This window comes from Colletotrichum abscissum (genome assembly GCF_030869225.1).
Source record: "Colletotrichum abscissum strain IMI 504890 chromosome Unknown Scaffold_75.1, whole genome shotgun sequence".
Classification (NCBI taxonomy): Eukaryota; Fungi; Ascomycota; class Sordariomycetes; order Glomerellales; family Glomerellaceae; genus Colletotrichum; species Colletotrichum abscissum.
The window spans coordinates 99,632-125,528 of record NW_026850520.1 but is presented as its reverse complement, the minus strand read 5'-3'; the positions used below and the strand labels follow the sequence as shown (position 1 = coordinate 125,528).

At 43.3% G+C, this 25,897-nt stretch overlaps 8 protein-coding genes across 8 annotated transcripts; 3 read left to right on the top strand and 5 right to left on the bottom strand.

Moving 5' to 3' along the window:
- Positions 1-7,238: 7,238 nt before the first annotated feature.
- CABS01_15882 (phosphoglycerate mutase family protein) lies at positions 7,239-7,700 on the bottom strand (the record flags this gene model as incomplete). Its single annotated transcript, XM_060549215.1, has 1 exon — positions 7,239-7,700. One exon carries the CDS (start codon positions 7,698-7,700, stop codon positions 7,239-7,241), a length of 462 nt encoding a protein of 153 aa, XP_060390907.1.
- A 1,657-nt stretch (positions 7,701-9,357) lies between these two features.
- CABS01_15881 (uncharacterized protein) lies at positions 9,358-10,290 on the top strand (the record flags this gene model as incomplete). Its single annotated transcript, XM_060549214.1, has 4 exons — positions 9,358-9,385; positions 9,443-9,628; positions 9,733-10,101; positions 10,160-10,290. 4 exons carry the CDS (start codon positions 9,358-9,360, stop codon positions 10,288-10,290), a joined length of 714 nt encoding a protein of 237 aa, XP_060390906.1.
- Positions 10,291-10,893: 603 nt separating this feature from the next.
- CABS01_15880 (uncharacterized protein) lies at positions 10,894-12,344 on the bottom strand (the record flags this gene model as incomplete). Its single annotated transcript, XM_060549213.1, has 8 exons — positions 10,894-10,987; positions 11,036-11,455; positions 11,525-11,662; positions 11,719-11,911; positions 11,966-12,007; positions 12,059-12,149; positions 12,206-12,235; positions 12,294-12,344. 8 exons carry the CDS (start codon positions 12,342-12,344, stop codon positions 10,894-10,896), a joined length of 1,059 nt encoding a protein of 352 aa, XP_060390905.1.
- Positions 12,345-12,961: 617 nt separating this feature from the next.
- CABS01_15879 (beta-xylosidase) lies at positions 12,962-14,341 on the bottom strand (the record flags this gene model as incomplete). The annotated part of the gene is made up of 1 exon (XM_060549212.1): positions 12,962-14,341. One exon carries the CDS (start codon positions 14,339-14,341, stop codon positions 12,962-12,964), a length of 1,380 nt encoding a protein of 459 aa, XP_060390904.1.
- Positions 14,342-15,281: 940 nt separating this feature from the next.
- Positions 15,282-16,640, bottom strand: CABS01_15878 (Sulfide:quinone oxidoreductase/flavo-binding protein; the record flags this gene model as incomplete). Its single annotated transcript, XM_060549211.1, has 1 exon — positions 15,282-16,640. The coding sequence occupies one exon, from the start codon at positions 16,638-16,640 to the stop codon at positions 15,282-15,284; it is 1,359 nt and encodes a 452-aa protein (XP_060390903.1).
- Positions 16,641-17,463: 823 nt separating this feature from the next.
- On the top strand, positions 17,464-18,516 carry CABS01_15877 (metallo-beta-lactamase superfamily protein; the record flags this gene model as incomplete). The annotated part of the gene is made up of 2 exons (XM_060549210.1): positions 17,464-18,049; positions 18,107-18,516. 2 exons carry the CDS (start codon positions 17,464-17,466, stop codon positions 18,514-18,516), a joined length of 996 nt encoding a protein of 331 aa, XP_060390902.1.
- Positions 18,517-20,207: 1,691 nt separating this feature from the next.
- On the top strand, positions 20,208-21,396 carry CABS01_15876 (uncharacterized protein; the record flags this gene model as incomplete). The annotated part of the gene is made up of 4 exons (XM_060549209.1): positions 20,208-20,458; positions 20,512-20,787; positions 20,842-21,165; positions 21,294-21,396. 4 exons carry the CDS (start codon positions 20,208-20,210, stop codon positions 21,394-21,396), a joined length of 954 nt encoding a protein of 317 aa, XP_060390901.1.
- Positions 21,397-22,495: 1,099 nt separating this feature from the next.
- CABS01_15875 (sulfate permease) lies at positions 22,496-24,656 on the bottom strand (the record flags this gene model as incomplete). The annotated part of the gene is made up of 3 exons (XM_060549208.1): positions 22,496-23,332; positions 23,391-24,283; positions 24,335-24,656. The coding sequence occupies 3 exons, from the start codon at positions 24,654-24,656 to the stop codon at positions 22,496-22,498; spliced, it is 2,052 nt and encodes a 683-aa protein (XP_060390900.1).
- Between the last annotated feature and the right edge of the window lie 1,241 nt (positions 24,657-25,897).

Below are 25,897 nucleotides of genomic sequence, written 5' to 3'. Positions count from 1 at the left end.
TCAGGTGACTGGATGGCCTTGTCGTGAAAGACGTGGATTGGTAATTAGAGGGAGCTTGCAGACTCATCCGGCTTTTCTCTTGTTCATGTCGAAATGAGTACCTGAAATTTCTCAACTCCAACAACTCAACCCTAACCCTAACCCTAACCCTAACCCTAACCCTAACCCTAACCCTAACCCTAACCCTAACCCTAACCCTAAGTATTTCTCCTCTAACGTAGTAACCTAATTAGTGCTCCTTTTAAACGTATCTCTAACCTTAAAAATAATAACGTCTCGTACGCTTTATTAAAAGCGTTACTAGTCGTTATTTTTAAAAATAATCTATAACTAAAGTTTTATAATATTAATAAAGGGGTCGTAAAGAAGGTCTTTTTATATAAATTCTTAGAACTAATTAAGCGTCCTCTATTTTATTATATAATTAGACCTAGATTTAATAACTAGCTAGCCGTATTTGGTAATATAATATTAAAATATAGGGAATATAAAAAAAATAATATCTCTATTGATCCTTTATTATTACTTTTTTAGCCTATTTTTAAATATTATATTTTTAAATACGGTTTTATAATAGTAATAAAGGATAAGGTACGAGATAAGTATAAAAATAACCTTAACCTTAGCGCTTTTTTTATTTATAATTAAAAAATAGAATAAAAAAGAAAATAGGCTTTTTAATAAGTTTTTAATTACGAAATACTTAGTTTTATTAACGCTCATCCTTAGTCCCGGGATATTAAAGTCGGACTCTATTATAAAATATAGTTAAAGGTTTTCCTAATTAATAATCCTTTTAGAAATAAAACCGAAGCCTTATCGTTCGATAATAACTAAGAAGCCGAGGCCCCTCTTTTTTTTAGTTCTAAGCGTATATAATAGTAGCCCGGATATAAGGTCTAAGTTATAAAGATTTATTATAATATAATAAAAACGTAAGTTAATAAGGTTAATAAAGGACTATATAAGCGTTACTAAAGTTATATAGAGGAGCGACGTAGTTAGGGGTACGGTCTCGTTATAATAGTAAATAGAGACGAGGTTTATTATATAAGTATAAAAGCTAATAGTATAATAAATAAACTACTAATATTTAGGGAAAGGAATATAATAAAACGTAGCGTTACTAACTAGCCTAGGCCTCTAGGTAGTAAAAGGGCCCTAAGTAATAGAGGGGCCCTAGGCTGCGGGGTCGCTAAGTAAGGGATTCGGAGGTCTAACTAAAAACGTAAAATCGTTACGAAAGAGCTAGGTCTCGTCCTTAATAATAACTAGTCTCGTTAGAGAGTTTATATACTACTACTCCGCTCTTTATAAAAAATAGTGCTTATTATTAAATTTTATAAATTCTTAAAAAAACCTATAGGACTTAAATAAGAGCTCGTTAAATTATTTTTATAATAAAACGGCCTTTAATAATTTAGAGATTATTTAAATTATAATACTATTAGAGTACTTATTATAAAAGAGGACCTCGTTATTATATAGCTTCTTTCTGGCCGTATTTAATACTTTTTTAATAATAGTATAATTTTAAAAATAGTTAAGTTTATATTTTTAAAACTTATTAGTAAGCTCTATAATTAGGCTTATAAAGTCTCGGAGTAAATTAATATTATAATAATAGTACTAGCCCCCGTAGATCTTATATAACCCTAGCGGGGTTAATTTTATAAATAAAAAAATAGACCTAAGGGCTTCGTTTACTTAGCTATAAAAAAACCTAAGGGTATTAACCTAATAGTACTTTTAGGTAAGGAGGATAGTAGCTTATTTATATATACCGGGCGACTACTTAACGGTAATATTAAAGAACTATAGTTACTTAGTATTGTAAATAACGGACGGTTTAATAACCTAGTGTTATTTTACTTAGAAGTTTATAATATAATATTCTAAATTACGTACGCCGCCGTACCGGACTTTAGTATTCTTAGTATTAAATAAAAAAAAGAAATTTTTTAGTATAGGCGCCGAAACTGTATTGGCCTCGGGATTATTATTATCGGGGTTAGGTATTAAATTAGTTAGAGTAGATTAGAGGCTTATACTTAGTTAGAGAAAGAGGGAGGATAAGAAAAAGAAGCCGTAAAGAAAGAGATTGCTATGTATCGATATATTTTAAAAAAAGCTAGCCTTATTATAGATATTTTAATAAAATAATATAATATAACTTATTATCGATTCGGAGAATATTGCTATTATATTTAGTATTATAATTTTATTATAAAATATACGATATTCGTTCTTTATAAGCTACGTTACGCTATTCTAATTATTAAGTCGTAACCTCGTATAATAATAAATATTAAAAAAGAAAATATATATTATTTATTTTTAAATAAACCTAAAGTAAGTATACGGGATCCGATAGAGCTATACGTTTTTGAGCTTATTTATAATCGGGTTATTAATAAGATATATAATATATACGCTTTTATAGAACTTTTTTATGGGCTAGTAGATTAGCGTATACTTAATAAAATCTTTAAATACTTAGATATTTTAGATAATATTTAAGAAGCTATTAATATCGAACTTAGTACGATAGATCTAGGTATTAGTATTATAATTAACGTTTAGAAATACGTTAAGTTCTAAAAATAAGCTTTTATAAAATATTTTATAAATAATAGTTTTAAGTATATTTTTATTAAGGAGTATATTCTAACTAAAGAACTGTTATTAAAAATAAAATAGTAGTTCTTAGTAATCTAGTCCGATACCCTTAACCTCTTTTTTTTAAAAAGCGTTCTTTATTATATACTTTATAAACTTTATAAGGCCGTAAGGGCTAGTATTACTTAGGGTATTTAAGGACGACGTTCGGTAACGAGGTCGTAGCCTATTTTATAATATATAGTAAGTATAGTATAAAACGAGGCTGAGGTAAATAATAATAATAATCCTTTAGGTAAGTTTAGATTACGGGGTAAAGCTCTTATTTTTTACTTAGTTAGTAATTAGATCCTTATTAATATAGCTAAATAGGTCTTATAAATTAGGGGTATAAATAGTTAATAATATAATAATAAAGAGTGCGTCGTTACTATTAGTATTACTATTTATAATTTTTAGTTATATAAGACGTATTAAAAAGACCGGTTTTTAGTCCTAGGGGTCGACCTCCTCCTCGTAAAGGTCCTAGGGGTCGACTTTTTTATAAAGGCTCTTATAAAAGTTATTATTACGGGTCTCGTCATTATTAAGGGTAGAGTTAGCGTCCTAGAGGTTATAAAGGGATATAAAAATAATATTAATTATAATAGAGCCCGGGGTAAGGCTCTTTTACGAAATAGTAGCCTAGTTTTAAGCTAAGCCTTAGCTTATATTATTTACGGGGCTAGATATAATAAGGGTATATTATATATACGGCCTAACTAAGAGAGAGGCTAGGCGATCTTAGTAACGGGACTAAAGTAGCTATTAACCGGGGATTAATAAAGACGTAGGGAATAAAAGACTACTTATAGCCCAGATTTGCTTACTTTAATTAAGATATTATTAGGCTTTTATAACTCTCTAATTCTTTATAATATAGTCTCTTTTTTTTTTAAGTATTTTTAATAGGGCTTATAATAAATAGATAAAATTATTAAGTTATAGTATACTAGCGTACTTATTTCCCTTATAATCTTATTTTAAGCCCTAAAGCTAACCCTAAGACTTAGAATAGACGATTTAGCTTCTATAAGTAGCTAGGATCGTATAAGTATAGGTTATTATCTCTAAGCTAGTTAATAGCTATTTTATTAAATACCTTAGCTATTAATAATAACATATTACTTTACTTATTAAGACTAACTATATAAGGAATTAATATATTATTACTTAGAATATAGGGGCTATTCTCGGTATATCTTAACTATTCTAAGCTAGATACTTTTTATTTATACCTAATTATAAACCCGTATCCCTAGATATCTAAGCTAAGTACGTATATATATCTAAAATTACTTAGGACCCCCTTATAGGCTTATATTATTTTATTATTATTAAGAAAAGTAAGTATAGGGAAAGTGTACTTAAGTAAGGGAGAGGTGCCCGTTTAAAATTTATAAAAGTAAATATTATTATAATTAGATTTTTATAAATTTTAAATAGGCTATGTAGCGGTTTTTATTTTAAAATAATATAAAAAGTAAGCGTAATAATACTTTTATAAGGGTTAGTATTATAGTAATATCGAGATTAATAAAGAATATAGGTAATAAGATAGAAATATTACGAATAAGTTAATAATAAATAGGGAGTTTAGTACTCCCCCTCCCCTCTTTTACCCTCTCCTCTACTCTCTCTTTTTTTACCTTTTTACTTACGTTCTTATATACTTTTAGCTTTATAATAAGGCTTTTAAAACGAAAAATAGTATATTTTAATAAAATTATTTTTAAGAAACTACTAGATAACTCTATAAAATAGAGATATCTAATACTATAAAATAATAAAAACTTAAGTATAGTATTATTTAGCTTACTAGTACGTTTATTATTAAAATTAATATTTCTAAGGCTATTATAAAATAGCAACCGGTTTTAAAAACTAATTTCTAAGTTTAGAGAGGATCTAGACCGATATAATAAAATAAATAAATACGTAGTTTATATTATAAAGCTAGTAATAGTCTTAGATAATTTAGGTTATAATTAGGGCGTCGTCTATAAGTACTTCTAACTTTTAATATAAGAGCGAGCCTAATACTTAAAAATAGAAGATTAAGTTAGAAAAATAATCGAACGGTATAGAAAAAAGACCTTAAAAACGTAACTAAATAATAGCCCTAATAATAATAAAAATATAAAACCTCCCGAACCCGTAATTATTATAAAATAAAAAAGAGAAAATATATTTATTAATAAAGCGACCGAGAGTACTAAGATTATAAAAGAGGTATAAAAACTATTTATAATTATTTTATAAAAAAAGAAAAGACGAGATATTTATAAATAAGCGGCTATATTACTTAAAATACCTAATATAGCTAGAACGACTATATAAATACTTAGGACGCTTAAAGTATTAAAAAAAAAGATTAAAAAAAAAATATATTAAAAAGAATATTAGAGTCCTAAATAGCGTTTTAAAATATAAAGAGGGAGCTAGGGGAAGGGAACTTTAAACTATAAGAGGATAATTATTATTATATTAGTAAACTTTTTTTTTATTAGATATTTAGAAAAACCTCTAAAAATTATTTATATTACTTATTAGCTAAGTACGAAGTAGTTTCTTTTTTAATAAGTAACGGAGTCCTAAAGGTTAAAGGACTTATAAAAACGCTTATTAAATTAGAGTACCCGAAATTAGCTTTTTTAGTTAGGTAGTAGGGGAGTATTATAAATATATCTACCGGGATAAGGATAGCTTTTATATAGATCCGGATATATATATAATAATATAAGCTTTAGAAGTTATAGGTCGATTTAAAAGATCTTTATTTATAAGGCGGGCCCGAGGTATTATAGTTATAAGGCTTCTTATAAAAAAATAGTTTTATAACTAGCTAAGAAAAGGGTATTAATAGCTACCTAGCGAGCTATTTTATAAAAGAGCTAGGCTTAAAAAAAGAATAAGGATTTTTAGATACGATTTATTAGTTTACTATGCTAAGGATTCTAATTAATATACTAGGATTAAGTATTTTAATATTTTTATTAAAGAATATTAATTTGTAATATAAGTAGCTAAAGGCTAAAAAAGAACGGGGAGGTTTCGGTTTACTAAAGAAGAAGAAAATAGAGTTAGTTTATAGTTTATTAGTAAAGAGGGTACTATTTATATAGGACTTATATAATATAATAAAAACGAGTATAATACATAGGATTTTAGTAAAAAAAAATCCTAAGATAATAAAAGCTCTATAATAAATTTAAAAAGAAAAGTCGAAATAAAAGGTAATAGATTTATTATTATTTTTATTTATTAAGGGGATTAGAGTAGGAAATATAATTAAAGTTAACTAGATTATAAATTTTAAACTTTTTTTATTTATTAATAGCGAGTAAAAAGTTAGCTTAGCTAGTTAACTAGGTTATGGATTTTAAAATTCTTTTACTTATTAATAGCGAGTAAAAAGCTAGCTCGGCTAGTTAAATAAAGTATTTAATATTTAAATTCTTTTACTTATTAATACTAAGTAAAAGGTTAGCTCGGCTAGTTAACTAGGTTATAGATTTTAGAATTTTTTTACTTATTAATAATAAGTAAAAAGCTAGCTCGGTTAGTTAAATAAGGTATTTAATACTTAAATTCTTTTATTTATTAATAGTAAGTAAAAAGCTAGCTTGGCTAGTTATACGAGGTATTTAATACCTAAATTCTTTTACTTATTAATACTAAGTAAAAAGTTAGCTTAGCTATTTAAATAAAGTATTTAATACTTAATTTCTTTTACTTGTTAATAGCGAATAAAAGGCTAGCTCGGCTAGTTAAATGAGGTATTTAATACTTAAATTCTTTTACTTACTAATACTAAGTAAAAAGTTAGCTCGGCTATTTAAACGAGGTATTTAATACTTAATTTCTTTTACTCGCTAATAGTGAGTAAAAAGCTAGCTCGGCTAGTTAAACGAGGTATTTAATACTTAAATTCTTTTACTTACTAATACTAAGTAAAAGGTTAGCTTAGCTATTTAAATAAAGCATTTAATACTTAATTTCTTTTACTCGCTAATAATAAGTAAAAAGTTAGCTCGGCTATTTAAACGAGGTATTTAATACTTAATTTCTTTTACTCGCTAATAGTAAGTAAAAGGCTAGCTTAGCTAGTTAAACGAGGTATTTAATACCTAAATTCTTTTACTCGCTAATACTAAGTAAAAAGCTAGCTTAGCTATTTAAACAAAGTATTTAATACTTAATTTCTTTTACTCGCTAATAGTAAATAAAAAGTTAGCTCGGCTAGTTAAACGAGGTATTTAATAACTAAATTCTTTTACTTACTAATAATAAGTAAAAAGTTAGCCCGGGTATTTAGGGTTTATAAATCTTAAATATTTCTTTATTTTACTAATAGCGTATAAAAGGTTAGTAGAGGTAGTAAGTAGTTAGGGTTTATAAATCCCAAATTATTCTTTAACTCGTTAATAGTAAGTAAAAGGTTAGCTTAAGTAGTTAATATAGGTATTTAGGATTAAAATCTTTTCACTTACTATTAGTAAGTAAAAAGCTAGCTAAGGCAGTGGGCATTTGAGATTTATAAATTTTAAATTTTCTTTTTAAGCCTAACCCTTTGGCACTTAATTAATACGGACTTCGCGAGCTCGGTCTGCTATTGCGTTGCTTTCTGGGCTATAGCGAGTCCCCAAATCCTTCAAGTTCCAGTTGTCCTCAACCAGATCAAGGTTGACAGGCCACTTGGTTTCCGTTACTACATTGTAGAGGATTGTTGTATCACTTCCAGTGTCGCACGGGTCGTCCGAGGTTTCTTGGGCATCAGGAATGGCAATGATTTCGGGGTGACACTTCCGGTTGGTCTTCAGTGCTGGCTGAAACAATAGATAGGCGGACTGAAGTGTTCGGCGCAGCGGAGAAGCAAGGATGAGAGATATCTTCGACTGGTCTGAAAAGGTCGTCTGTCGCAAGGTCATGCATTGCTCTTCGCCCAAGGTGGTCAGGTAAGGGTCAAGAAGAGTGTAGCATCCACCGCCAACATTGTGAAATCCCTGTCCGTGACGGACACAGTGGACAATTGGTGGCATCTGGAAGGATTGAACAGTCAAGATCTATGTGGTGGAAAATCAAAAAGAAATGTAAGGATTAGATAAATGTCATGATGAGGCGCACTCCTCTTCATCAACGCCAGTCCGATAAATATATACAAGTCTAAACTGCTGAATAATCTTGAATCTCCGCTGATAAATCGGGATCTGAGTGAATGATAACAACACACTCTGATATCACAAGGGCAACCACGGTGATTTCCGATCCGATGACTTGGCTCAAGGACGCCGTTTTTGATATGGGGATCTTGATCTAACACGGCAGCGCGATAAATCTTGGGCCAATTGGAAGGCAGGCAGATTAGTTGAGCTAGTACAACATAGGCAGCCAAGACACAAGTCATGCATTAGCGTTTTTTCTTTTATCTAGTATCATGTGAGGTTTCTTGTTCTGCTCTTCTTTAGCGATTGCTTTTCATTAGAGACATTCAGTGGCCAATATCCCAAAAAGTATGGCTCGCTCATGCCTACCTCGACATTCGTCTCAATGCGCCCTCAGCGAGATGCCAACAACACCGGCTTTATCGTCGAGCGGTCGTAGCTCTAGGACTCTGGCAAAAATCGTTTGTCCCTTACCAAATGGCCGCCCGCGTCCGCAGCTGCATGACGCTGCCGAACATGTATCTGCAGTTGATGAGTCTTTCAAGCAAGCGTTGAGCGCCTCGGCCGTGAGCTTCCCCCGATCTTGACAAAGTGCTGTAGCGGAATATACCACGAAGAGAGGATTTAATTGGAAGACATATACATGTACAGTTGAAAACGGCTTGATTCTTCTAAGTGATGGACCCTTAAGGGGTCGTATCTCAACACCGTACGAAGCGGGCTGCCGTCTCGCGGTAAGCAGTATTGTCCGGCAGCAAGTGGGCAGCACCACGTGTGGCGCTGCGACAGAATACTCTCCATCTCCAGCGTACCCATGTCCCAATTCTTGATGCAATACTTCATCTCGGGCTTGACCGTCATCCTCCCAGAGCTGATTAGGGAGCTTGACATCCCACAAGGATCCAGTGTGTGGCCAGCGATCGTCATTCCCTCGTCATCGCCAGCAACTTACGCATCTTCGGCAGTCTTAGGGATATGTTGAGGGGTTAGGGGGGATATCACGTCGTCATATGCTGTCTTCCCTAGCTTCTTGCCTGGAGTGTAATAAGCGGATTCAGTATTAATCCGCTGATGCTAAATTTCTGTGGTGCTCTACAAGGACTAGGCGTTGCGGCATCTTTGCCTACCGGAGCCATGCTCATGGGGTCGTTATATCATTCTGAGCCCCGCAAGAACCTCGTCTCCGCACATAGTGAACGGCACTTCAGCAATACTTGGTTTTTTTTGTCGGCATTCTTGTGGCAGGGATCGTGGGTCAGTCTAAGCTATCGGGGTTTTACTTCTGGATTGGCGCCAATCTTAGAGCAGTGGCATTGTTAACTTCAGTCTTGTTCGTTCCGCGTCTGTATTTAATAGACCAAACCCCCAATCGAAGCCAAACTTGACTACCCTGGTGCCTAAACCGTTTCTCGATTCTGTACAGTTATATATACATGATGCTGAACGGATAGACTAGACCGGTCGTACACTTCTTTTGTTCGAGATAATTTATCAAAGTGTAGTTTACACCCTTACGCTTCGTATATTGTCCAAGATGCCTATTCCCAGTATCGACTTCTCCGGTACGTCTCCGCATGCTCTACACAGCATTCGCTCACTTAGTTAATATTACTTTTTAGCTGTATTCGCATCAGATGCTGGCGCTAAGAAGATTCTTGTGGAACAACTCGAGGCCGCATGCAGGAGTCATGGCTTCTTTCAACTCACAGGGCACAGCATTCCCCAATCTCTTCTAGATGCGGCTTTGGACCAGAGCAAAGAGCTATTCTCGCTACCGCTCGAGGTGAAAGAAAAGTATGATAAGAGTGAGTCTAGCGTTTTTTTAATTCGTTGTTTTCTTGCAGTCAACAAAACAGAATCCGAGGATGAAGCGCTAACGGGGCCATGTCCCTCTGGCGTCTAGATTTAGGCGGCTTCAATCGGGGATACGAACGCTTGCGATCTCAAAACTTCGAGGCGTTAGCGCAAGGGGATCTGAAGGAAGGGTACTACTTTGGCAAGGACCTACGTATCGACAACCCTAAAGTACTCGAGCGCAAATTCAACCTAGGCCCAAATAAATACCCGAAAGACGTCACGGACCCCGTCAAATTTCGAAAGGTGATTGACGACTACCACGCCGCCATGTGCGTTCTCGCCGAGATCATCATCCGTACGCTTTGCGCCACCATCGGAAATGACGATGACTGGGTTTCAGACTTTATTGACACACCCATCGCTGTTCTGCGTCTGTTGCATTACCCGCCTCAGGCCCCAAATGCCTCCGCAACGGAGCGAGGTACGTTTTGTTCTCTTCTTACGGGGTCTCTCTGTCTGACTCCGTTGTTCCTTGACAGGTATCGGCGCTCATACCGACTTTGGGGCCATAACTATTCTACTGCAGGATATGGTCGGTGGTCTGCAGGTGTGGGATCGCGCCTCCTCGGAATGGATCGACGTCAAACCCACGGAGGTGCTCTCGTCGTGAACCTTGGGAACCTAATGATGCGCTGGACAAACGATAGGTATTTATCGAACCTGCACCGCGTCATCAACAAGTCGGGGAAGGAAAGATATAGCATTCCATTTTTTTTCGGGGAATCCTGATTTTGTGGTTGAATGCTTTTCGAAATGCAGAGGCGACGCAGGCCCTAAATATCCCCCGGTGACTGTTGGAGAGTGGATATCAGGTAGATACGCTGACACGTACGGTACCTCAAAAGACAACGCCTTCACAGAGCTGTCGTCTACCGATGCGAGTGCAGCATCAGCGTACAAGCCGAAGGAATAACGTCTAGAGAAAGTAAAGAGTGCTTGCTTCCTACACAGTTGGTCCTGTCATGGCATGGCTATATGTATGTGTATATAAGGTAGACAGACATATAGTTGAAGGAACAATGATTAGCAGGGTCATCATGATCGAGGCTTTTGCTTTGTGTCATAGTTGATTGCCTTGACCATAATCTCAACGTCAGCTACACAATAGTCTACACAATTGATTTTATATAATGTAGAAAGGGTCGACTAGTCGGTTATTAACGTAATTCTAAGTAAAGTATTTGCACCCTGGCTGAGCTCTTGTAAGTCCACGCTATGCTGTAGCCGGTGATGCACCCGAAGCCGGACCCAGAGCTGGTGCTGACTCTTGCTTTTCTTTGACCGGTTTTCGCCCAACGAGAACATGCCTATGCAAGTAAGAATAAGCCAGACGATCTTATAGCGGGAGAACTTACTGGGGCCAATAAGCGTGGATATTTCGGTCGTTTCCGTTCTTGCGGACTTCCATGAGAAAGACTCTGACCTCTTCGGGGCTCCAGTTCAAGGCACGTGTGAGGGGTGCCATCGTGATTGCCTCCATCCCCGTCATGAAGTTTTCGTTGTTCCATGCTCCCAGCTCTTTGAAGTGTTTTTCTTTCGGCCAAGGGTTCGTCGGCCACTTGAAAGTACTTAGCGCCACATCTTCAAAACCGACCTCAACCATAAGTTCCCTCAGCTCGGGCGTATCAACCCATGCTGCTCCAAGCTTGATCGACGCTTCCATGAGATACTTGGACCAATCGGATAAAGCATGTTCGGGCTTCAAGGTTCCATCATCAGATTGAGCAAAAATAGCGGTTTCCTGAAGCTCAACATAACCACCAGGCTCCAGATTACTATGTTCGCACTGGTCAGCTCCAAGCTTCGTCGTTTCGTCTTGTGATCTACAAAGTGATCAGACTTACTCGTAGCATCTTTGTAAGAAAATTCTCCAGTCTCTGATGCTAGACGTCATGAACCGGCTGTGGATGTATTGAAAGGGTTGTGAAAATGTCCACTCGTCTTCGATATCATCGACCTCGAACCTCACATTAGGAGGCACACTGAGATATTGGCATTAATGCTCGCTACGGAGATACCGACTTTGATTGAAACATACCTGCTAGGCTGAGTGGGAGAAAGGTCGATACCCAAGATATCGGCCTCCGGGTGGTCATCGCCAAACTGAACCGCCCAGATACCCGTGCCTGTACCGACATCAAGAACGCGGCCAACTTTGGCGTCTTCTCGACAGAGTGGAGCGATGCCAAGCTCGCCATCCAGCGTGAGAAGACAAAGGTGGTTAACCAAATCTATGGCACTAATTAGCGGAATGCTGACCCACGATCATGGTTGGAAATCAATACCAAGTCTATCAAGCTCGCGTTCATCGTTCGGGAACTGATATTCTAGAGAACAACTTTAGCCACCAAACTAATTGAGTCAATCTCAAAACCCACTTCCATCCTTGTATCGATGATAAGTACGACCATTCTCAAGGCGATAGTCTAGGAGTGAGCTGCGCAGACTAGTACTAGAGGACGCAATGCTCTGTTACAAATTCAGTGTCTGCAGCATCAATAATTTGCAGAAATGGCCATACTCACACTCCCCATCTCTGAACGAGAATCATCTTGCTATAGAAATTTCATCAGACACAAGGTATGCCACTCATGGTGCGGTGTGTTAACGAACCTCCTCGTCAGCAGCGATCTGAACCTCAAAATCCTGAGGTGGATTAGCCATGATAGGTTACGGTGCTGAATCTCAGTTCAGACAAAAAGCTCCGAAATTGGAAAAAGGGAAGGAGAAATGACAGAGGAATGTGACAGATTCGTCATGGCGGGTGGACTAATATAGGGTCAATGTTGGACCTCTTTTTGGCGCATGCAGCGCCGCCTTTCTGCACCAAACACTCAAAAAACCCCATGTCCATAGGCTGCTGAGTGGGCACGGATGTTTCCCCGCGCGAATAGAAGTTTAGCCGCCTGATGCACCACCGAAGTTCGCATGTTTGTCACATTCGATATTGGCGGGGCTATTTTTTGTTATTGGTCACAGCTTGGCCGGGGTCATAAGTCGTACGCAGATTGGTGTGGAGTTTGTGTCTTCTTAATGCGGCATTGTTGTCGTACATAGTGCTGCCATGTTAAGAAGACCCGCGTCGATAGGCAAAATAAAGCAGGATATAATAGATACTACTGCCCGGTGTTAGATCCAAGTCTAGCATTGTCCGACAATATGACATTCCCAGGATTGGCTCTCCCCCCGAGTTTAATGGGCCCAGTAATGAGGCTACCTAACCTTCCAAAAAAGAAGAAAAAGTAATCCTCTATTCGTTGGCAGAAACAAACACGAACAGCCTATACCACGAGATCATAGTCTATGTACTGCCCACTACCAGAGTATCTCCATCTACTGACGTATGCTGCTGGTTTTCGTTCAATAGCTTGACCATTTGTAGTTCCATATACTCCAATGACAACTCCCGTGTATCCACCGCTCACTAAAATTGTCCCGGCATGCCCAATTATTGTCATGTCAACAGCTTTCTGGTTGCATAGAGTCGGAAACCCAGCCATGAATGTGTAATGCGTCGTGTCCGATGCCACAATCTCCAAGCGGATTGGCGTGCGGTCTTGGTATTCTGGTGGCAGGGCTGAAGTAACCGGTTGCGGCACGGCGACATTCTCGTTGCTACTGTATGATCGAATTTGAAGTAGTTTGCTGCCGTTTGTCTCGTTGTTGTACGTCACACCAAAGTCAATGTGTCTTTTCTCGTCCAGGTACACAGAAATCCCAGCCTCTTCTCCAGGCAATTGAGGCTTAAAGTCTAGATCGACGCTGAATGAGAAGAGTGTTTCTGTCTGCCTGCGACCGACAAATGTGATATCCCTTGTCAAAGTGCTATTCGGCATAATCACCGACGATAAGTTTCTTGATGATAGCTCAAGTTGTAATGTATTTGCATGTCCCTGGGGAGAAATCGAGTACGCTGACTCCCTTGGGTGTCGGATATGCACCCAATGTGAGGGCAGGACCGATCCAGGCGCAAAGTCGACCACATCAACGCCATGGTCAATCCTAGGTATACCACTGGAGTTGATATATGTGCCAGGAAGTGATGCCATCATCTGTCCTCTAACGGGTTCGAGCAGACGAGGCCACAGCCCATCACCAGCTGGCCAGGAAACCGGGAATAAAAACGTCTCTCGGCCCATGGGGTACGTCTCAAACTTGGCTCCTGAACGCACCGCTAATGCGACACCCCACCAGTGGCCGGTTGCTTTATCTTGGAAGATATCAGCATGGCCAACTGTTTGTATGTATGATGAGTTGAAGTGCTCGGCGGCAACAATTGGATTTGCTGGGTTGCCCTCGTAGGGACCATAGATAGCGCGGGAACGGGAGACAGAGCCGCGATGAGATTCTTTAGTACCTCCTTCAGCAACAAGGATATAGTACCAGTCGTCTTTTTTGTAAAGGTGTGGACCTTCGGCGGTTCCCAGGCCGGTACCATTCCATGGGTACGAGAGATCCCCAAGAACCCCTGTTTCGATGTCAATGGTAGCCAGCGCAATCGCGGTGCCCGTAGATGAAACAGCAGCCCCAGTGAAATAGACGGTGTCATTGTCATCGTCGAAGAAGAGAGAAGGGTCGTAGCCGGTGAAATTGAATTCAGTAGGAAAGCTCCATGATGATGCGTTGAAAGGATTATTTGTCGAGAATATGAGGTTTCGCATGGCGAATTCCTTATATGAAGTGATAGACACGAAGGTAGTCGTTACATAGAAGGTTTTGTTGTGATGGCGAATTGTTGACGCAAACAAGCCATCTTGGCTAGTTGGCGCGTTTTCCAGCTGTGGAAGCTGCTCGCGTCGATTGAGGACATGACTAGCAAGCGTCCAGTGGCGCAAATCTGTGCTTGAATAGACTGGGACACCAGGAAACCATGTAAAGGTTGATGTTACGCAAAAGAATGTCTCATCGACATGAACACAGCTTGGATCGGGGTGGAAGCCAGAAAGTACGGGGTTGAAATAACTGGCTTCAACTACCGCAACCAGGAGATAAACCAGAGCTATTATTTTCATCTTGATAAGGCCATGCTCGGCTCTCCGTCAGAGCGATTTCCGAAACCAGTGGTTTTGCACGCGAATTTATATTTGCTGAGCTCTGGAAGGCTGTATAAGGTAATACGAAAATGGATGGATACGAAAATTGAGTACGAATGAAAATACGAGTGTAACATCAGCGCGGGGCACCACACTAGTAGTACGCGGGGTTTGTTGAATCGATATTCCTTCACAGCTACCGAGATGGGAACTATAAGGCGAGGCTAGCGCATGAAATGGAACTCGGCACAGAGAGTAAGATCGACCCGGTTTCTGAGGAACCTCCGCTACGCGCATCCTTGAATGCTAAATCAATTTACTCTTCTCTGCATCTCCAACTAACCGCGTGCTACTGTAGCTACCACGCTATATTGACAGCCTCTTGTACTCGATGGAATAGTGCATGTCTTTGGGGGACGTAAGCCAGTGAATTAGATTTCGCATTCGAATCACACAACCAGCAGAGGTCTGAGGTCGACCAGAAACTCGCGCGGATTCAAACTTTTACCGCCACTCTACTTCTAGGAATACATAGCTAGTACAGAATGCACATACTCAAATGAGAAGATCAGTTTCTCCAGCCGTTGGGGCCACCCCAAGTTCCTTTGACCATGGAGGTGTAGTAGACCCACGGGAAGAAGTCCTTTTTCAAGTGGTAAAACGCACGTCTAGGAACTGCTTGGTCAAATCCAATAAGGTCGCCAAAAGTCTCCTTGGGAACTCCACCATACTTGAACTCGGCAAGCAATAGTTTACCATACTCGGTAGGAATTGGGCAAGAGGTGTAGCCATCGTACAAGGGTTGAGGCTCGGCGCCGTCCAATGACCGCAGCAGGTTGCTGACAAGAATCGGAGCCTGAGATGTGATTGCTGCAGCAGTCTTAGAGGTGGGTAGACTAGATGCATCACCTGCCGACCAGACATTGGGGAATTTAGTGTGTCGGGTTGTTGCTTGATCAACACTGACATAGCCGGCAGCATCGGCGAGAGGGCTGCTCTTGACAAAATCATGGGGGCCCATCTTGGGGACGACATGCATGAGGTCAAACTGCTTTGTGACCTTTTCCTTCCCGTCAGGACGGCCGAAGGTGGCTGTGTTACCATCCACGGAGAGGAGATCGTGCTGAAAGAGTCCCTCGACGCCCCTTTCCTTGCGCAATTCTTCAAGCTTTGCGCTGTATTTGGGGACACCAAACATGGTGGGAAGGCCAGTGGCAAAGCTGATCTTAATGGACGAGCTTGCAGGGTCGTTCGGGTTATACAGGCCGGCACGCTTCCAGTGGTCGAGGGCAAGCCACATGATCTTCTGGGGAGCGCCAGCACACTTGATCACACCGGCGGGTTGGGTAAAGATTGCGTTTCCCTTCTGAAGTCTTCCGAAAGTGCCGAATACCTTGTCACAAGTGTCATAGCCGTAAATAGAAGACACAAGGGAACCGGGGTCTGCAAGAGCCTCGGGCAAGCCCTTGACGCTGCCGTAATCGATGTTGATACCAGGAGCGACAACGAGCTGCTCGTAGCCAAGTTTATCGCCATTTCCAAGCTTGATGTTGTTTTCCTCGGGGTTGAAGGAGCTTACTCCCTGCTGGTAAAACTTGAGTTTGGGGTCGACCAGGCTCTCGAGGGGCCTCCGCAATTCTTGTTTTGACTTGAGGCCACCGCCGACCAACGTCCAGCCTGGCTGATAGTGGTGCCATTCGGCCGGATCAACAACAGCAATGTCATCCTGAGAAAACCGGCCGGACCGCAACAACTGGTGGCTAATGGTCAGACCTGCGCTGCCTCCTCCGACGACAACAACTTTGTGGTTCCGAGCAGCGGAGCTCACGGGGGCTACTGTCGCGAAATTCCGAATCTCAGAAGCCTTTGCAACAATCCGGGCGCGGCTGGCATGGCGTGATGCCAAAGTCGCGCGACTAGCAAGCATTTCGAAGTAAATGAAGAAGGAGTGCTGTGAAAAGTTTGCAGAACAGGTGATGGCGGTATTTTTTTAGGGGAGGGTTGGACCACGAGATGTCGTGATGATAAAGCACAGAGATGAGCCAACTCAAGTAAGTATGGCGCCTGAAAAGAAACGGGGTGCGCCGACTGGAAAATGAAAACGCCGAAGCTTAAAAAGAGGTGCGGGGCCCACTCCACTGTTGGACCCAACAGACGAGTTAAATTGTCAGGATTGCAAGCCGCGCCGAGCATCCCCCGATAGCCGTAAGCGTCCGCTAAAGAAAACTTCCTCGTTCCCGGGCTTGACATCCAGTTGGGCTTCCTTCAGTGAAAGAGCCGCACCGGCCGGCCGGCTTGTCGGTGAGACTAGTCGGCGAGAATGGTCGCCGATTTCATTTACAACTCCCCGACCGGCACGGGCAACCGCCGGGTTGCAGTGGGGATCTCGTTCGATGTTTAAACTTTCTTTCGGTTGCTCCCAGTATTAAAGGTTTCGGCTGATTGACCCCCCACCACTCGGTCCATTTACATTGTGCATCCTCAACTTTTAGTTGCATCATTGCTTCCAGCAGCTTGTATCGCCAAACCCCACTCGCTCTCTCCTATATTCACTGTCGCGACTCACCTTCGAAATGACACCCATGCGCGCGTGTGTGAATAAACAAGTCCAGTCGTGCTGTCTATCGTCACCAGGGATTGCAAAATCACCACTCATCCGAATAACTTGCAGCACTCAGGTGCGTGCTGTGCATGACACCAGGGCAACCAGGGCCGTCCATCCAGATGCCTTCCCTGCGCGTCGGCCTGCCATGTTACCAAGTGGCGGCTTTGCAACGCCCCTCTCTAAACGGCGGAATATCTCAAATGCGATAAGTCAGTCCGGAAGATACTCATACAGCACAGCCCCTGTCGATACCACACAGCCTGTCATTCACGATGTCTTTGAGTCAAGGACAGGAACCTGGCAATACGTCGTTGCAGACCCAGCGACGAAAGCGGCGGTCATCATTGACCCAGTCCTGGATTATGACCGCACAACTCAAATTATCACCACTTCGTCAGCTGACGAGTTGCTTCGATTGGTCAAAGAAAAGGGCTACCGAGTCTTGCGGATCCTAGAAACTCATGCACATGCAGATCACCTCACTGCAGCTTCGTACCTACAGAAGCGTATCGCAGAGGAGCATGGTAACAGGCCACAGATTGGCATCGGACGGCGCATCGGACAGGTACAGGACTTATTCGGCCAACGATATGACGTGCCCAGCCAAGAGCGTCATGGTGCTTTTGACAAACTCTTTGAAGACGATGAGAGTTTTAGCATCGGTAACCTGAGCGCGACTGCCATTCATCTCCCCGGGCACACGCCTGACCATCTGGGCTATAAGATCGGAGGTAGGGCCCCTGGGACGCCACGTTATCATATTTACTTTTGCTGATGTTCTTGACAAGACAATGTGTTCTGCGGTGACTCCCTTTTCCACGTGGACATTGGGACTGCTCGATGTGACTTTCCTGGAGGAAGTGCCAACAACCTTTATCACTCGGGCCGCAGGCTTCTTAGTCTTCCAGACCACGTCAAAGTTTGGACAGGCCATGACTATCCCCCGGACGATCGAGAAGGCCCAGTGCCATGGATGACAGTCAGCGATCACAGAAAGCTAAACAAACACTTACGGGACGGTATCACCGAGGAGGAATTCGTTGCGCAACGCAAAGAGCGCGATGCTAAGCTCGGTGAGCCAAAGCTACTTCACCAGTCTCTGCAGACAAACATCCGAGCTGGCAAGCTGCCACAACCAACGGCTTCTGGGCACCGTATGCTTCGTGTACCTATGAAACTTGGAGACCTGCAATGGTGATCAACAAGATACCGCTGGCCGCGGTCGGGAGCGTGAACACTGTGTCAGTTATCTACGGAGGCTAGCGCCGCCAGAATGGGCGGTTTTGAGTGTGATGGGGATACGAAAGTTGGCGGCGATCATCGAGAGCCTCATTCCCGGCTACATGTAATGGTGATTGGGTTGTTGATGTACCATTGTGGCATTGCCTTGAAAACTATTGTACCTAGAGGGAAAGGACGCGCCCGGGGCGCTGAGAATGTAATGAGTGGGCTTGTAAGGAAACCCGATTGGCAAGGGAGGGGAGTGGTTCTTTGATCGCACTGGCCCAACTCCTTATTCCGTCGTCAATGTATTACAAGCAGATAAATTCAATTCTCTTGGTATTTGTGTTGTTCTCACAAAGGCAACGCAGAGAGTAAGGCCAAATGCCACAATAATGGTCGAAGCTTAGGGGTAGGGTTTGACACGCGCTTGATACACCTATTGTATAAGGCACGTGGGCCACTGTCAATGTAACAACACAACACAGGCCTACAAGCGGGGAGGCACAGTAGCTAAACTCACTGAGCTTAAAAGTGATGAGACCATTCCGGTGGAAGCAATTCTTGGCCGAGCTGGTTCACGCTTGGCCTTTGCAATTAAATGCCCTTGTGGAGGAGTTGCCTTTTCCCATGGGCAAACAGACGCTCTGGGCTATACTACAAGGAAGCCTAGCGCAAGGAAAATCATGTCTAGCAGTGTTTCGAACCCCGTCGAGGTGACCCCTGTCAACAGGATCGAAGACAACCTCGAAACCATGGAAATTAAGTAAGGACAAAAGACGCCCAGTGTTGGGTACTTCAGGTTCGTCTCACCAACGGCCCTACCGAGGCGACCGACTTGAATGTGAAAATGGGAGGAGACGAAAAGAATTAATGAAATCATTCGTTGCAGCGTTCGATCCGGCTACCCGAAACGTTCTGAAGTCTATGCGCAGCCCATTTGCTGTACGTGAGTTTGGGCCATTTCGGCCATCGCATTGTTTCACATGCCGGTGCGAACATCAGATGAGAACCGATCACACACAAAGAGACTCAGTCGGCATCCATGCGTCGGCTAGATTGCCGGGGGATGGAACCTCAGCAACTTCGGATTGTGCTACTGATCTCGAGTCTGAACGAGGCGACACGTCATGCTCACTCCAGAAACTCAGATGAATCATAGCTAATTTATGTGGCATGTGCAAACAAAACCCCTCTCGTCCGCTGTCCAGCTGCAAATCAAGCCACACTCACGGAGAATTATCACGTTTTTACAAGGTTTCAATGTCACCGTTGGGGTTCAGGCAACACTGCCTTGTGTGATCGCGCTCTCCGACGCTGCTGAGTCAAAGTCGATCGTCAGTGGCACCCGATCAATCCGAGTCTTCTCACTACAAACACGGGGCGACACCGGACAACACTATTGCGTCGTGTGGATGGAATCGAGTACTAATGAGTCAGCACTATGAGGACGCGACGACTTCAGTGCCGCCGCTCGCATTGCCACCAAAAACAGCCCCTCAGAAAGCCAATCGATTGTATCCCGTACTGTCTCTTCTCTCGGTAATACTATTATTCATTTCGGCCGGGGCTGGTATAGCTTTATCAGCTGTGGTCTTGTTCCAGGATCTCGAGTCAACAGAGGTCCTCGATCCTCTTAGCAGAGCTGTTTTCTTCGTTGCTTCCTGCATGAGTCTCGTCTACGTCTTCACGCATTTAGTCGCTGGACGAACAGCGTACATCAAGAACTATGGATCTCCAACTAAATACGGCAAATATGTTGCCGGCTTTGCCTTTTTGCTGGCTAGGCTAGGTCTTCCCGTTTGGGTGGCAGCCATCACTTTGTCGATATTTGTGGCTGTGAACATTGGACTGGATCTTTCCAAGGGGGTTCAAGAAAATCTCCCATGGCTTAATGTCATAATCAGCATATCTTCCTTGTGAGTGATTGAATCCAAAGGGACTGGATGGTCAGAGCTAATACCTTCACAAGGTTTTCTCTCGCAGCAGTACTTGCAGTTATTGAGATGGCAGATCGTCCATTCGCGACTCTAGGCATTTCTCAAGCTTGGTTCATTCGAGGAGAGGATCCACTAGCATGTCCTGATGATGACGACGACCTTGAGCCGGGAGTTGTCTATATGACGCCGAGCCTCCAGGAGAATATAGAGAAGCACGCCGAAAAGCCCCGTGTGCCAAGCAAACCCCAGAAGCGAAAGCGCAAGACTCTGACGAAAAGGAATCCTCACGAGCCTCAGCGAAGAGCTTTGTAAGTAACTTTACTTCTGTTCATAATATGACTCAAGACTAACGAAATTGCTAGACGCCATGCCAGAAGCATATCCATGCCAACTCCCTTGAATGCTGTCTTCGGGGACCGCCCTGGTGCCGTGATGCCCGACTCTCCGGTATCCTCCAGTGCATTTGCATGGAAGCCACCGACGAGGGATGGCGCGACACCAAAAGCAGCCGGGAGAGTGGCACTCGATGATTGGGTTACGTGGCGTGAACATGCCAGTATGCGACAAGGGGATTCCGACATATCCACCAATGCCTCGGCACGGCCTGGCGAAGTGATTTTGCTATCCATGCCTCGGCAAGCTGAGTACTCTCCGCGTAGTCAGGCTCTACTTGAAGAACAGGGGAGGTATGATTCAAGAAGATGGACTGCTATCGGCATGCAATCACCTCCCATCAACGGTCGATTTCTGGATATTCAATTCAGAAGGCCGCTGACTCCATTGATGACCATGGAAGAAGAAAACAGACTCGTAGGGCGCAGACCTTCGACCCGGGATGGGGATTGGGAGGCAAACTATCATTTACAGATGAGGCAAGCGAGCCAGCCGGCAAGTTCACGCACCACGACGACATTTAGATCGTCTCGTTATGGTCTTGAGGCTACTCCTGACCATCCTCCTTCACTCCCACACATTGCAACCCTCGTAACCAGAGCGGATGGTATTACCAATAGCATTCGACCTGACAGCAATGTATTGCCAAACGAGGGACGACGGAGGCGTAGGATATCAAGTGTCAGTTCTCTTGAGGGGCGACGTCTTACGTACAGGACAGAGAGTCGAGTCATATCTGAGCAAAGCTCACGGCCAAGCACACGTCCGCCGAGCCAACATCCGTCTATAGCAGCACTAGCTACACGACCTGCGAGCCCGACATCGACGGTCCAGTCCATGAGATCCGATGTGCACAACTTTTCCAGGCCTCGAACCTCGGCAGCTGCTAGAATGCAGTCAAAAGTTGCTAGGCGTCTCCGTGCACTCAAGCAGCAGGAGACCGAAAATGCCAGGCGGTCCCAGGTGGAGGGACCTCTCCCGGCGTCTCCCAGCTCTCCGATTTCTCCTGCCACACCAAGAACAGTCCGAGCCGCAGCGGTGAGAACTCTTCAAGACAGGCTCGGTAAGAGGAATCTCAAGAAGCAAGCGGAGGAAAGCCCCCGCCCCGCAACTCCGGAGACACCACGAACAGCCAGAGCCACGGCGGTCAAAAATCTACAAGAGCGGCTGGGAAAGCGAATGATGCGGCGAAATGGAGAAGAACTTGCCCAAGCAGTATAGTAGTTTAGTCGTTCTCGGCAAGCACCTGGGTTTTGTCGAAATAAACGTAATGCAAGGTGACGTTAGAAGTATATGAGTGGGCGCAAAGTAATTAGTAACTAGATCAATTACTTCTTGGAGACTTAGAATCTCTTGAGATTGTATTGAACAAAATTAGAAGGAATTCAATAATCATGTTTTTGCTATGCTTTCTGTTGTACTCATTCAAGGGGCCACCAGGGCTCCTTATTGTTTCTTCCAAGGCCAAAGTTCCCAAGCAAGCAACCCAAAGTCTCGTCAACGAGAATGAAGTAATCAGAACGATAAGACACAGCCACTAAAGAGGAGCACTTTTACAATGCTCGCCTCTCCTCTAGAGCCCCAGCATCAACCTGCACACCTGACTACGCACCCAGCCCATCGCTATGGAGACCCTTCTCGGGGGCTGTAGTATGCTCTTCCCTGGAGTCCTGACTTTTCGTCCCTAACTGCAAAGTCTCTATCCCATAAAGCCGCCTCTATGGTCTCATACGCAACATCGACGTGCTCTGGAGTTGAGTCGTCAACCTCGCGGTCTTGAACAATCTTCCAGCCTGCGCGAGAGAATCTGCGGCGGGCTTTGTTGTTCATGCCTACCAGCCTAAGTGACATCTGTTTTCCTACATGCTGTTTCGCTTCCTCCTTCAACTCGGAAAGTGTCTGTACTCCGGTTACGTCGATAAAGGGGACATGTGTCAGGTCCCAGACCATGACAGCCATCTGCTTGCTCGAGGGCATGACGTTGTCTCGCTTCCGCAACATTTCGATGCGTTTAGACGATGCCACACTCCAAGACCTATCGACTGATTTGCTCAGTGACTGATCCCCAACCTCTTGTCGTTCAAACTGTACTTTAACGGACTCAAGCACTGACTTCTTGATGCGGCCGGCGTTTGGGAAGAAGATCGAGTCGGTGAAACTGACCAGCATGGCGTCTTCGGGAACGAATGTATCTTCTGCAGCAGAAGACACAGCCGCCTGCTCTCGCTGAATCGTACGATTCTGGCCACTTGTAGCTGAGAACGTCTTGACCTTCGGGAATGCGGATCGAACCAAGGTGTATCCTATGCTGAACAACACCGCAAAAGCAATGCCCATCTCTGTAGACACAAAAAGTGTGACCCAGAAAGAGAGCATCGAAGCTACAAAGTCCATGAACGAAATTCGCCAGTAACGGTAAAACACGGAAACAGGGCCAATGATGTGTATAACGGCCATGATCTGGTGAAATTCTGTTAGCTTGCGCCGATATAAGAAAGGAGGGGCATTTCGAACGTACGATAATTGCAGAAAGAGTAGCTTTAGGGATCCAAAACAGAGCTCCTGAAAGCTTGTACAAGGTAAGCAGAATAAACCCAGCGGTAAAGGCGCCGCTGAGCGGACTCTTGACACCACACTCTGAGTTCACAGCTGTTCTTGACATGGCACCGCCCACGCTCATTGCTCCAAAAAGGCTGTTGATTGTGTTTGTGATACCGAGATAACAGAGCTCTTGGCTTTCGTCGATTGCGTAGTTGTTCTTTCGGCCAAAAGCCTTTCCGATGGCCAGATGCTCGAGGGCTGAAGCTACGAGAGGGGCGATTGCTCTGGTGGTAACCTTGGACACAAGGTCTCCGGCAGGAATCTTTGGCGCTTGAAGACCGTTGGCCTTAACCTTGCTGATAGCCCACAAGGGGTCTGCTCTATCTTTGTTGACTAGGAAACTGATTGTCGTGTAGATGAGCAATAGGATGACCGCTCGGCTACTGCAGGCGAATTTGATTATTGCGCTCTTCTTTCCCCACTTCTTTCCAATGAATTCGAGAATGTACAGCATCAAAATGCCACTGAATCCAATAGCGATAGTAAGAGGCTCCATCTCCGGGATACGTGACAGAACGTTACTGATGATAGCCGAGGTGCCGGAGGGAACATCGCTAAGGCCAACAAGCGAGCCAACCTGGCCCAAAAGAATCGTAATAGCAGCTGCAGACAGGAATCCAGAAAGAACAGGGACTGAAATGTATTCCAAGATAAAGCCGAGTTTGAGCAGTCCAACAATCAGCGAGTATATGCCGACCATCAACGCGACGGCTGATGAGATGTCCTGGGCAGCAAACCCTTCTGTCTTGAGATCCGTGATAATCTCGGCGGTAAGGAGGCCCATGATGGAAGTTGGCCCGGTGGAGAGGTCTGCATCAATGTTAGAGAATGAACACACCTGAGCATATTGGTCGTACGCACCTTTCGAAGTTCCCATGAAGACGTAAATAGCAGCTGGTAGCCAGCTAGAATAGAGACCAAACTCCCCGGGGATCGTTGCTATCTTTGCATAGGCCAATGCTTGGGGAATCATCATGACACCAATCGTCATTCCTGCAATAAAGTCGGATAGGAGCCATTTTGGGTGATACTGCGGAAGCCACTGAACAATCGGAACTTTCTCGATGAGATACTGTCCGGTTGCTTGGGGCAATCTTGGGAGTCCTGAGGCCACCTTTCCCCGAACTGTATTGATAGTGCTGTCTGTCTGGAAATCAGACTTGGCTTCCTCGAAGAACTTCATGATTATTGCCGGCAAAAGGTGTCCCCCTACAAAAACGAATTCTGGCAAGTGATCAAAGCAAAGAGAGAGAATGTGTCTGTTTTGTAATCGTCAAGGTCGAGACAGCACACCTCATCAAACGAACCATGATATTCGACGGTAAGAGCAATACCTTTTATCGGATGTGTCTGCGTGAACGGCTTTCTTGCCGTGCGGTCAGACTTCATACTTTCTAATGGTAGACTGCGGCAATCTACTACCTAGAAGGGGCGAAGTATTGGGATGACTGATTTCATGCATTAAACTTTGAGTGGCATTCCGATGCCAGCTGCGGCGAGCGAGCTGCCGGGACAACCCTTTCTCATCTTGATGTTCCAAAGTATTCCGATGCCAAATTAAGAACTGTGCGTCTTTCTGGTGTGTGCTCCCATTCGATGATTGGCCTTGGCCTGTTTGTCTCTTTATTTAGCCACGGCGAAACCTTGACAGTCAGCGGATAGCAGATATGATCCTGAACCATCTGAGTGTTCAGTAGTCTCCCTGTCAAGTAAAATGTCGTTCGGCATTTAGTGTGGTGCTGGGTAATATGCTTGAGATGGCTCTCGCGATTTGAATATTGTTCACGCAAAGATACCTGCTCCACATCGGCACTTGAGATCTCCATCATATGCGCCAAGGATAAAACGCAGAGTGGGTTTGGGTACCCCGGGACGGGGGCAGCCGACGGGTATATGCAGCGGTGCTATCAGAGGTGGCTTGGACTTGGATCAAAGAGCTTGACTGGTTCAAGCTTCAGATGAAACAGGGAGTCCCCGCCTCGATGCGGTACAAACGCAAGTCAGTTATATGGCTATGAGCCCCGCTGAGGAAACATGGACGTGTTTGGCGGTTCCCAGTATTCGAGATCTTTGTGAATGACTGGACTGGGTCACTTTCTTACTGATTCGCCGTCTGATGATGTCAGTCGTGATCACTTGCCGCCTCTCCAGGGCGCACTGGGAATGGACATTCCAACACCCGACGCCAGGTTGCTTCACAACTTGAGACAGATCATGATCTGCAATTTATTTTAGAAGAACGCTTTTCAGGGTTCCTTTGAATAGGGCCGAACTCCCATGCTCAAGCCTGAATCTAATCAACCGATCCAGCCAGTCTGGTAGTAGGGGTATGCTCTGTGTCTGATTGGCATTTGAGCTAGAAATCGGTTGGATTGGTGGTGAATAGGGGATAGCAGTATTGCTCATCTGGCCTCAGCTGGTACT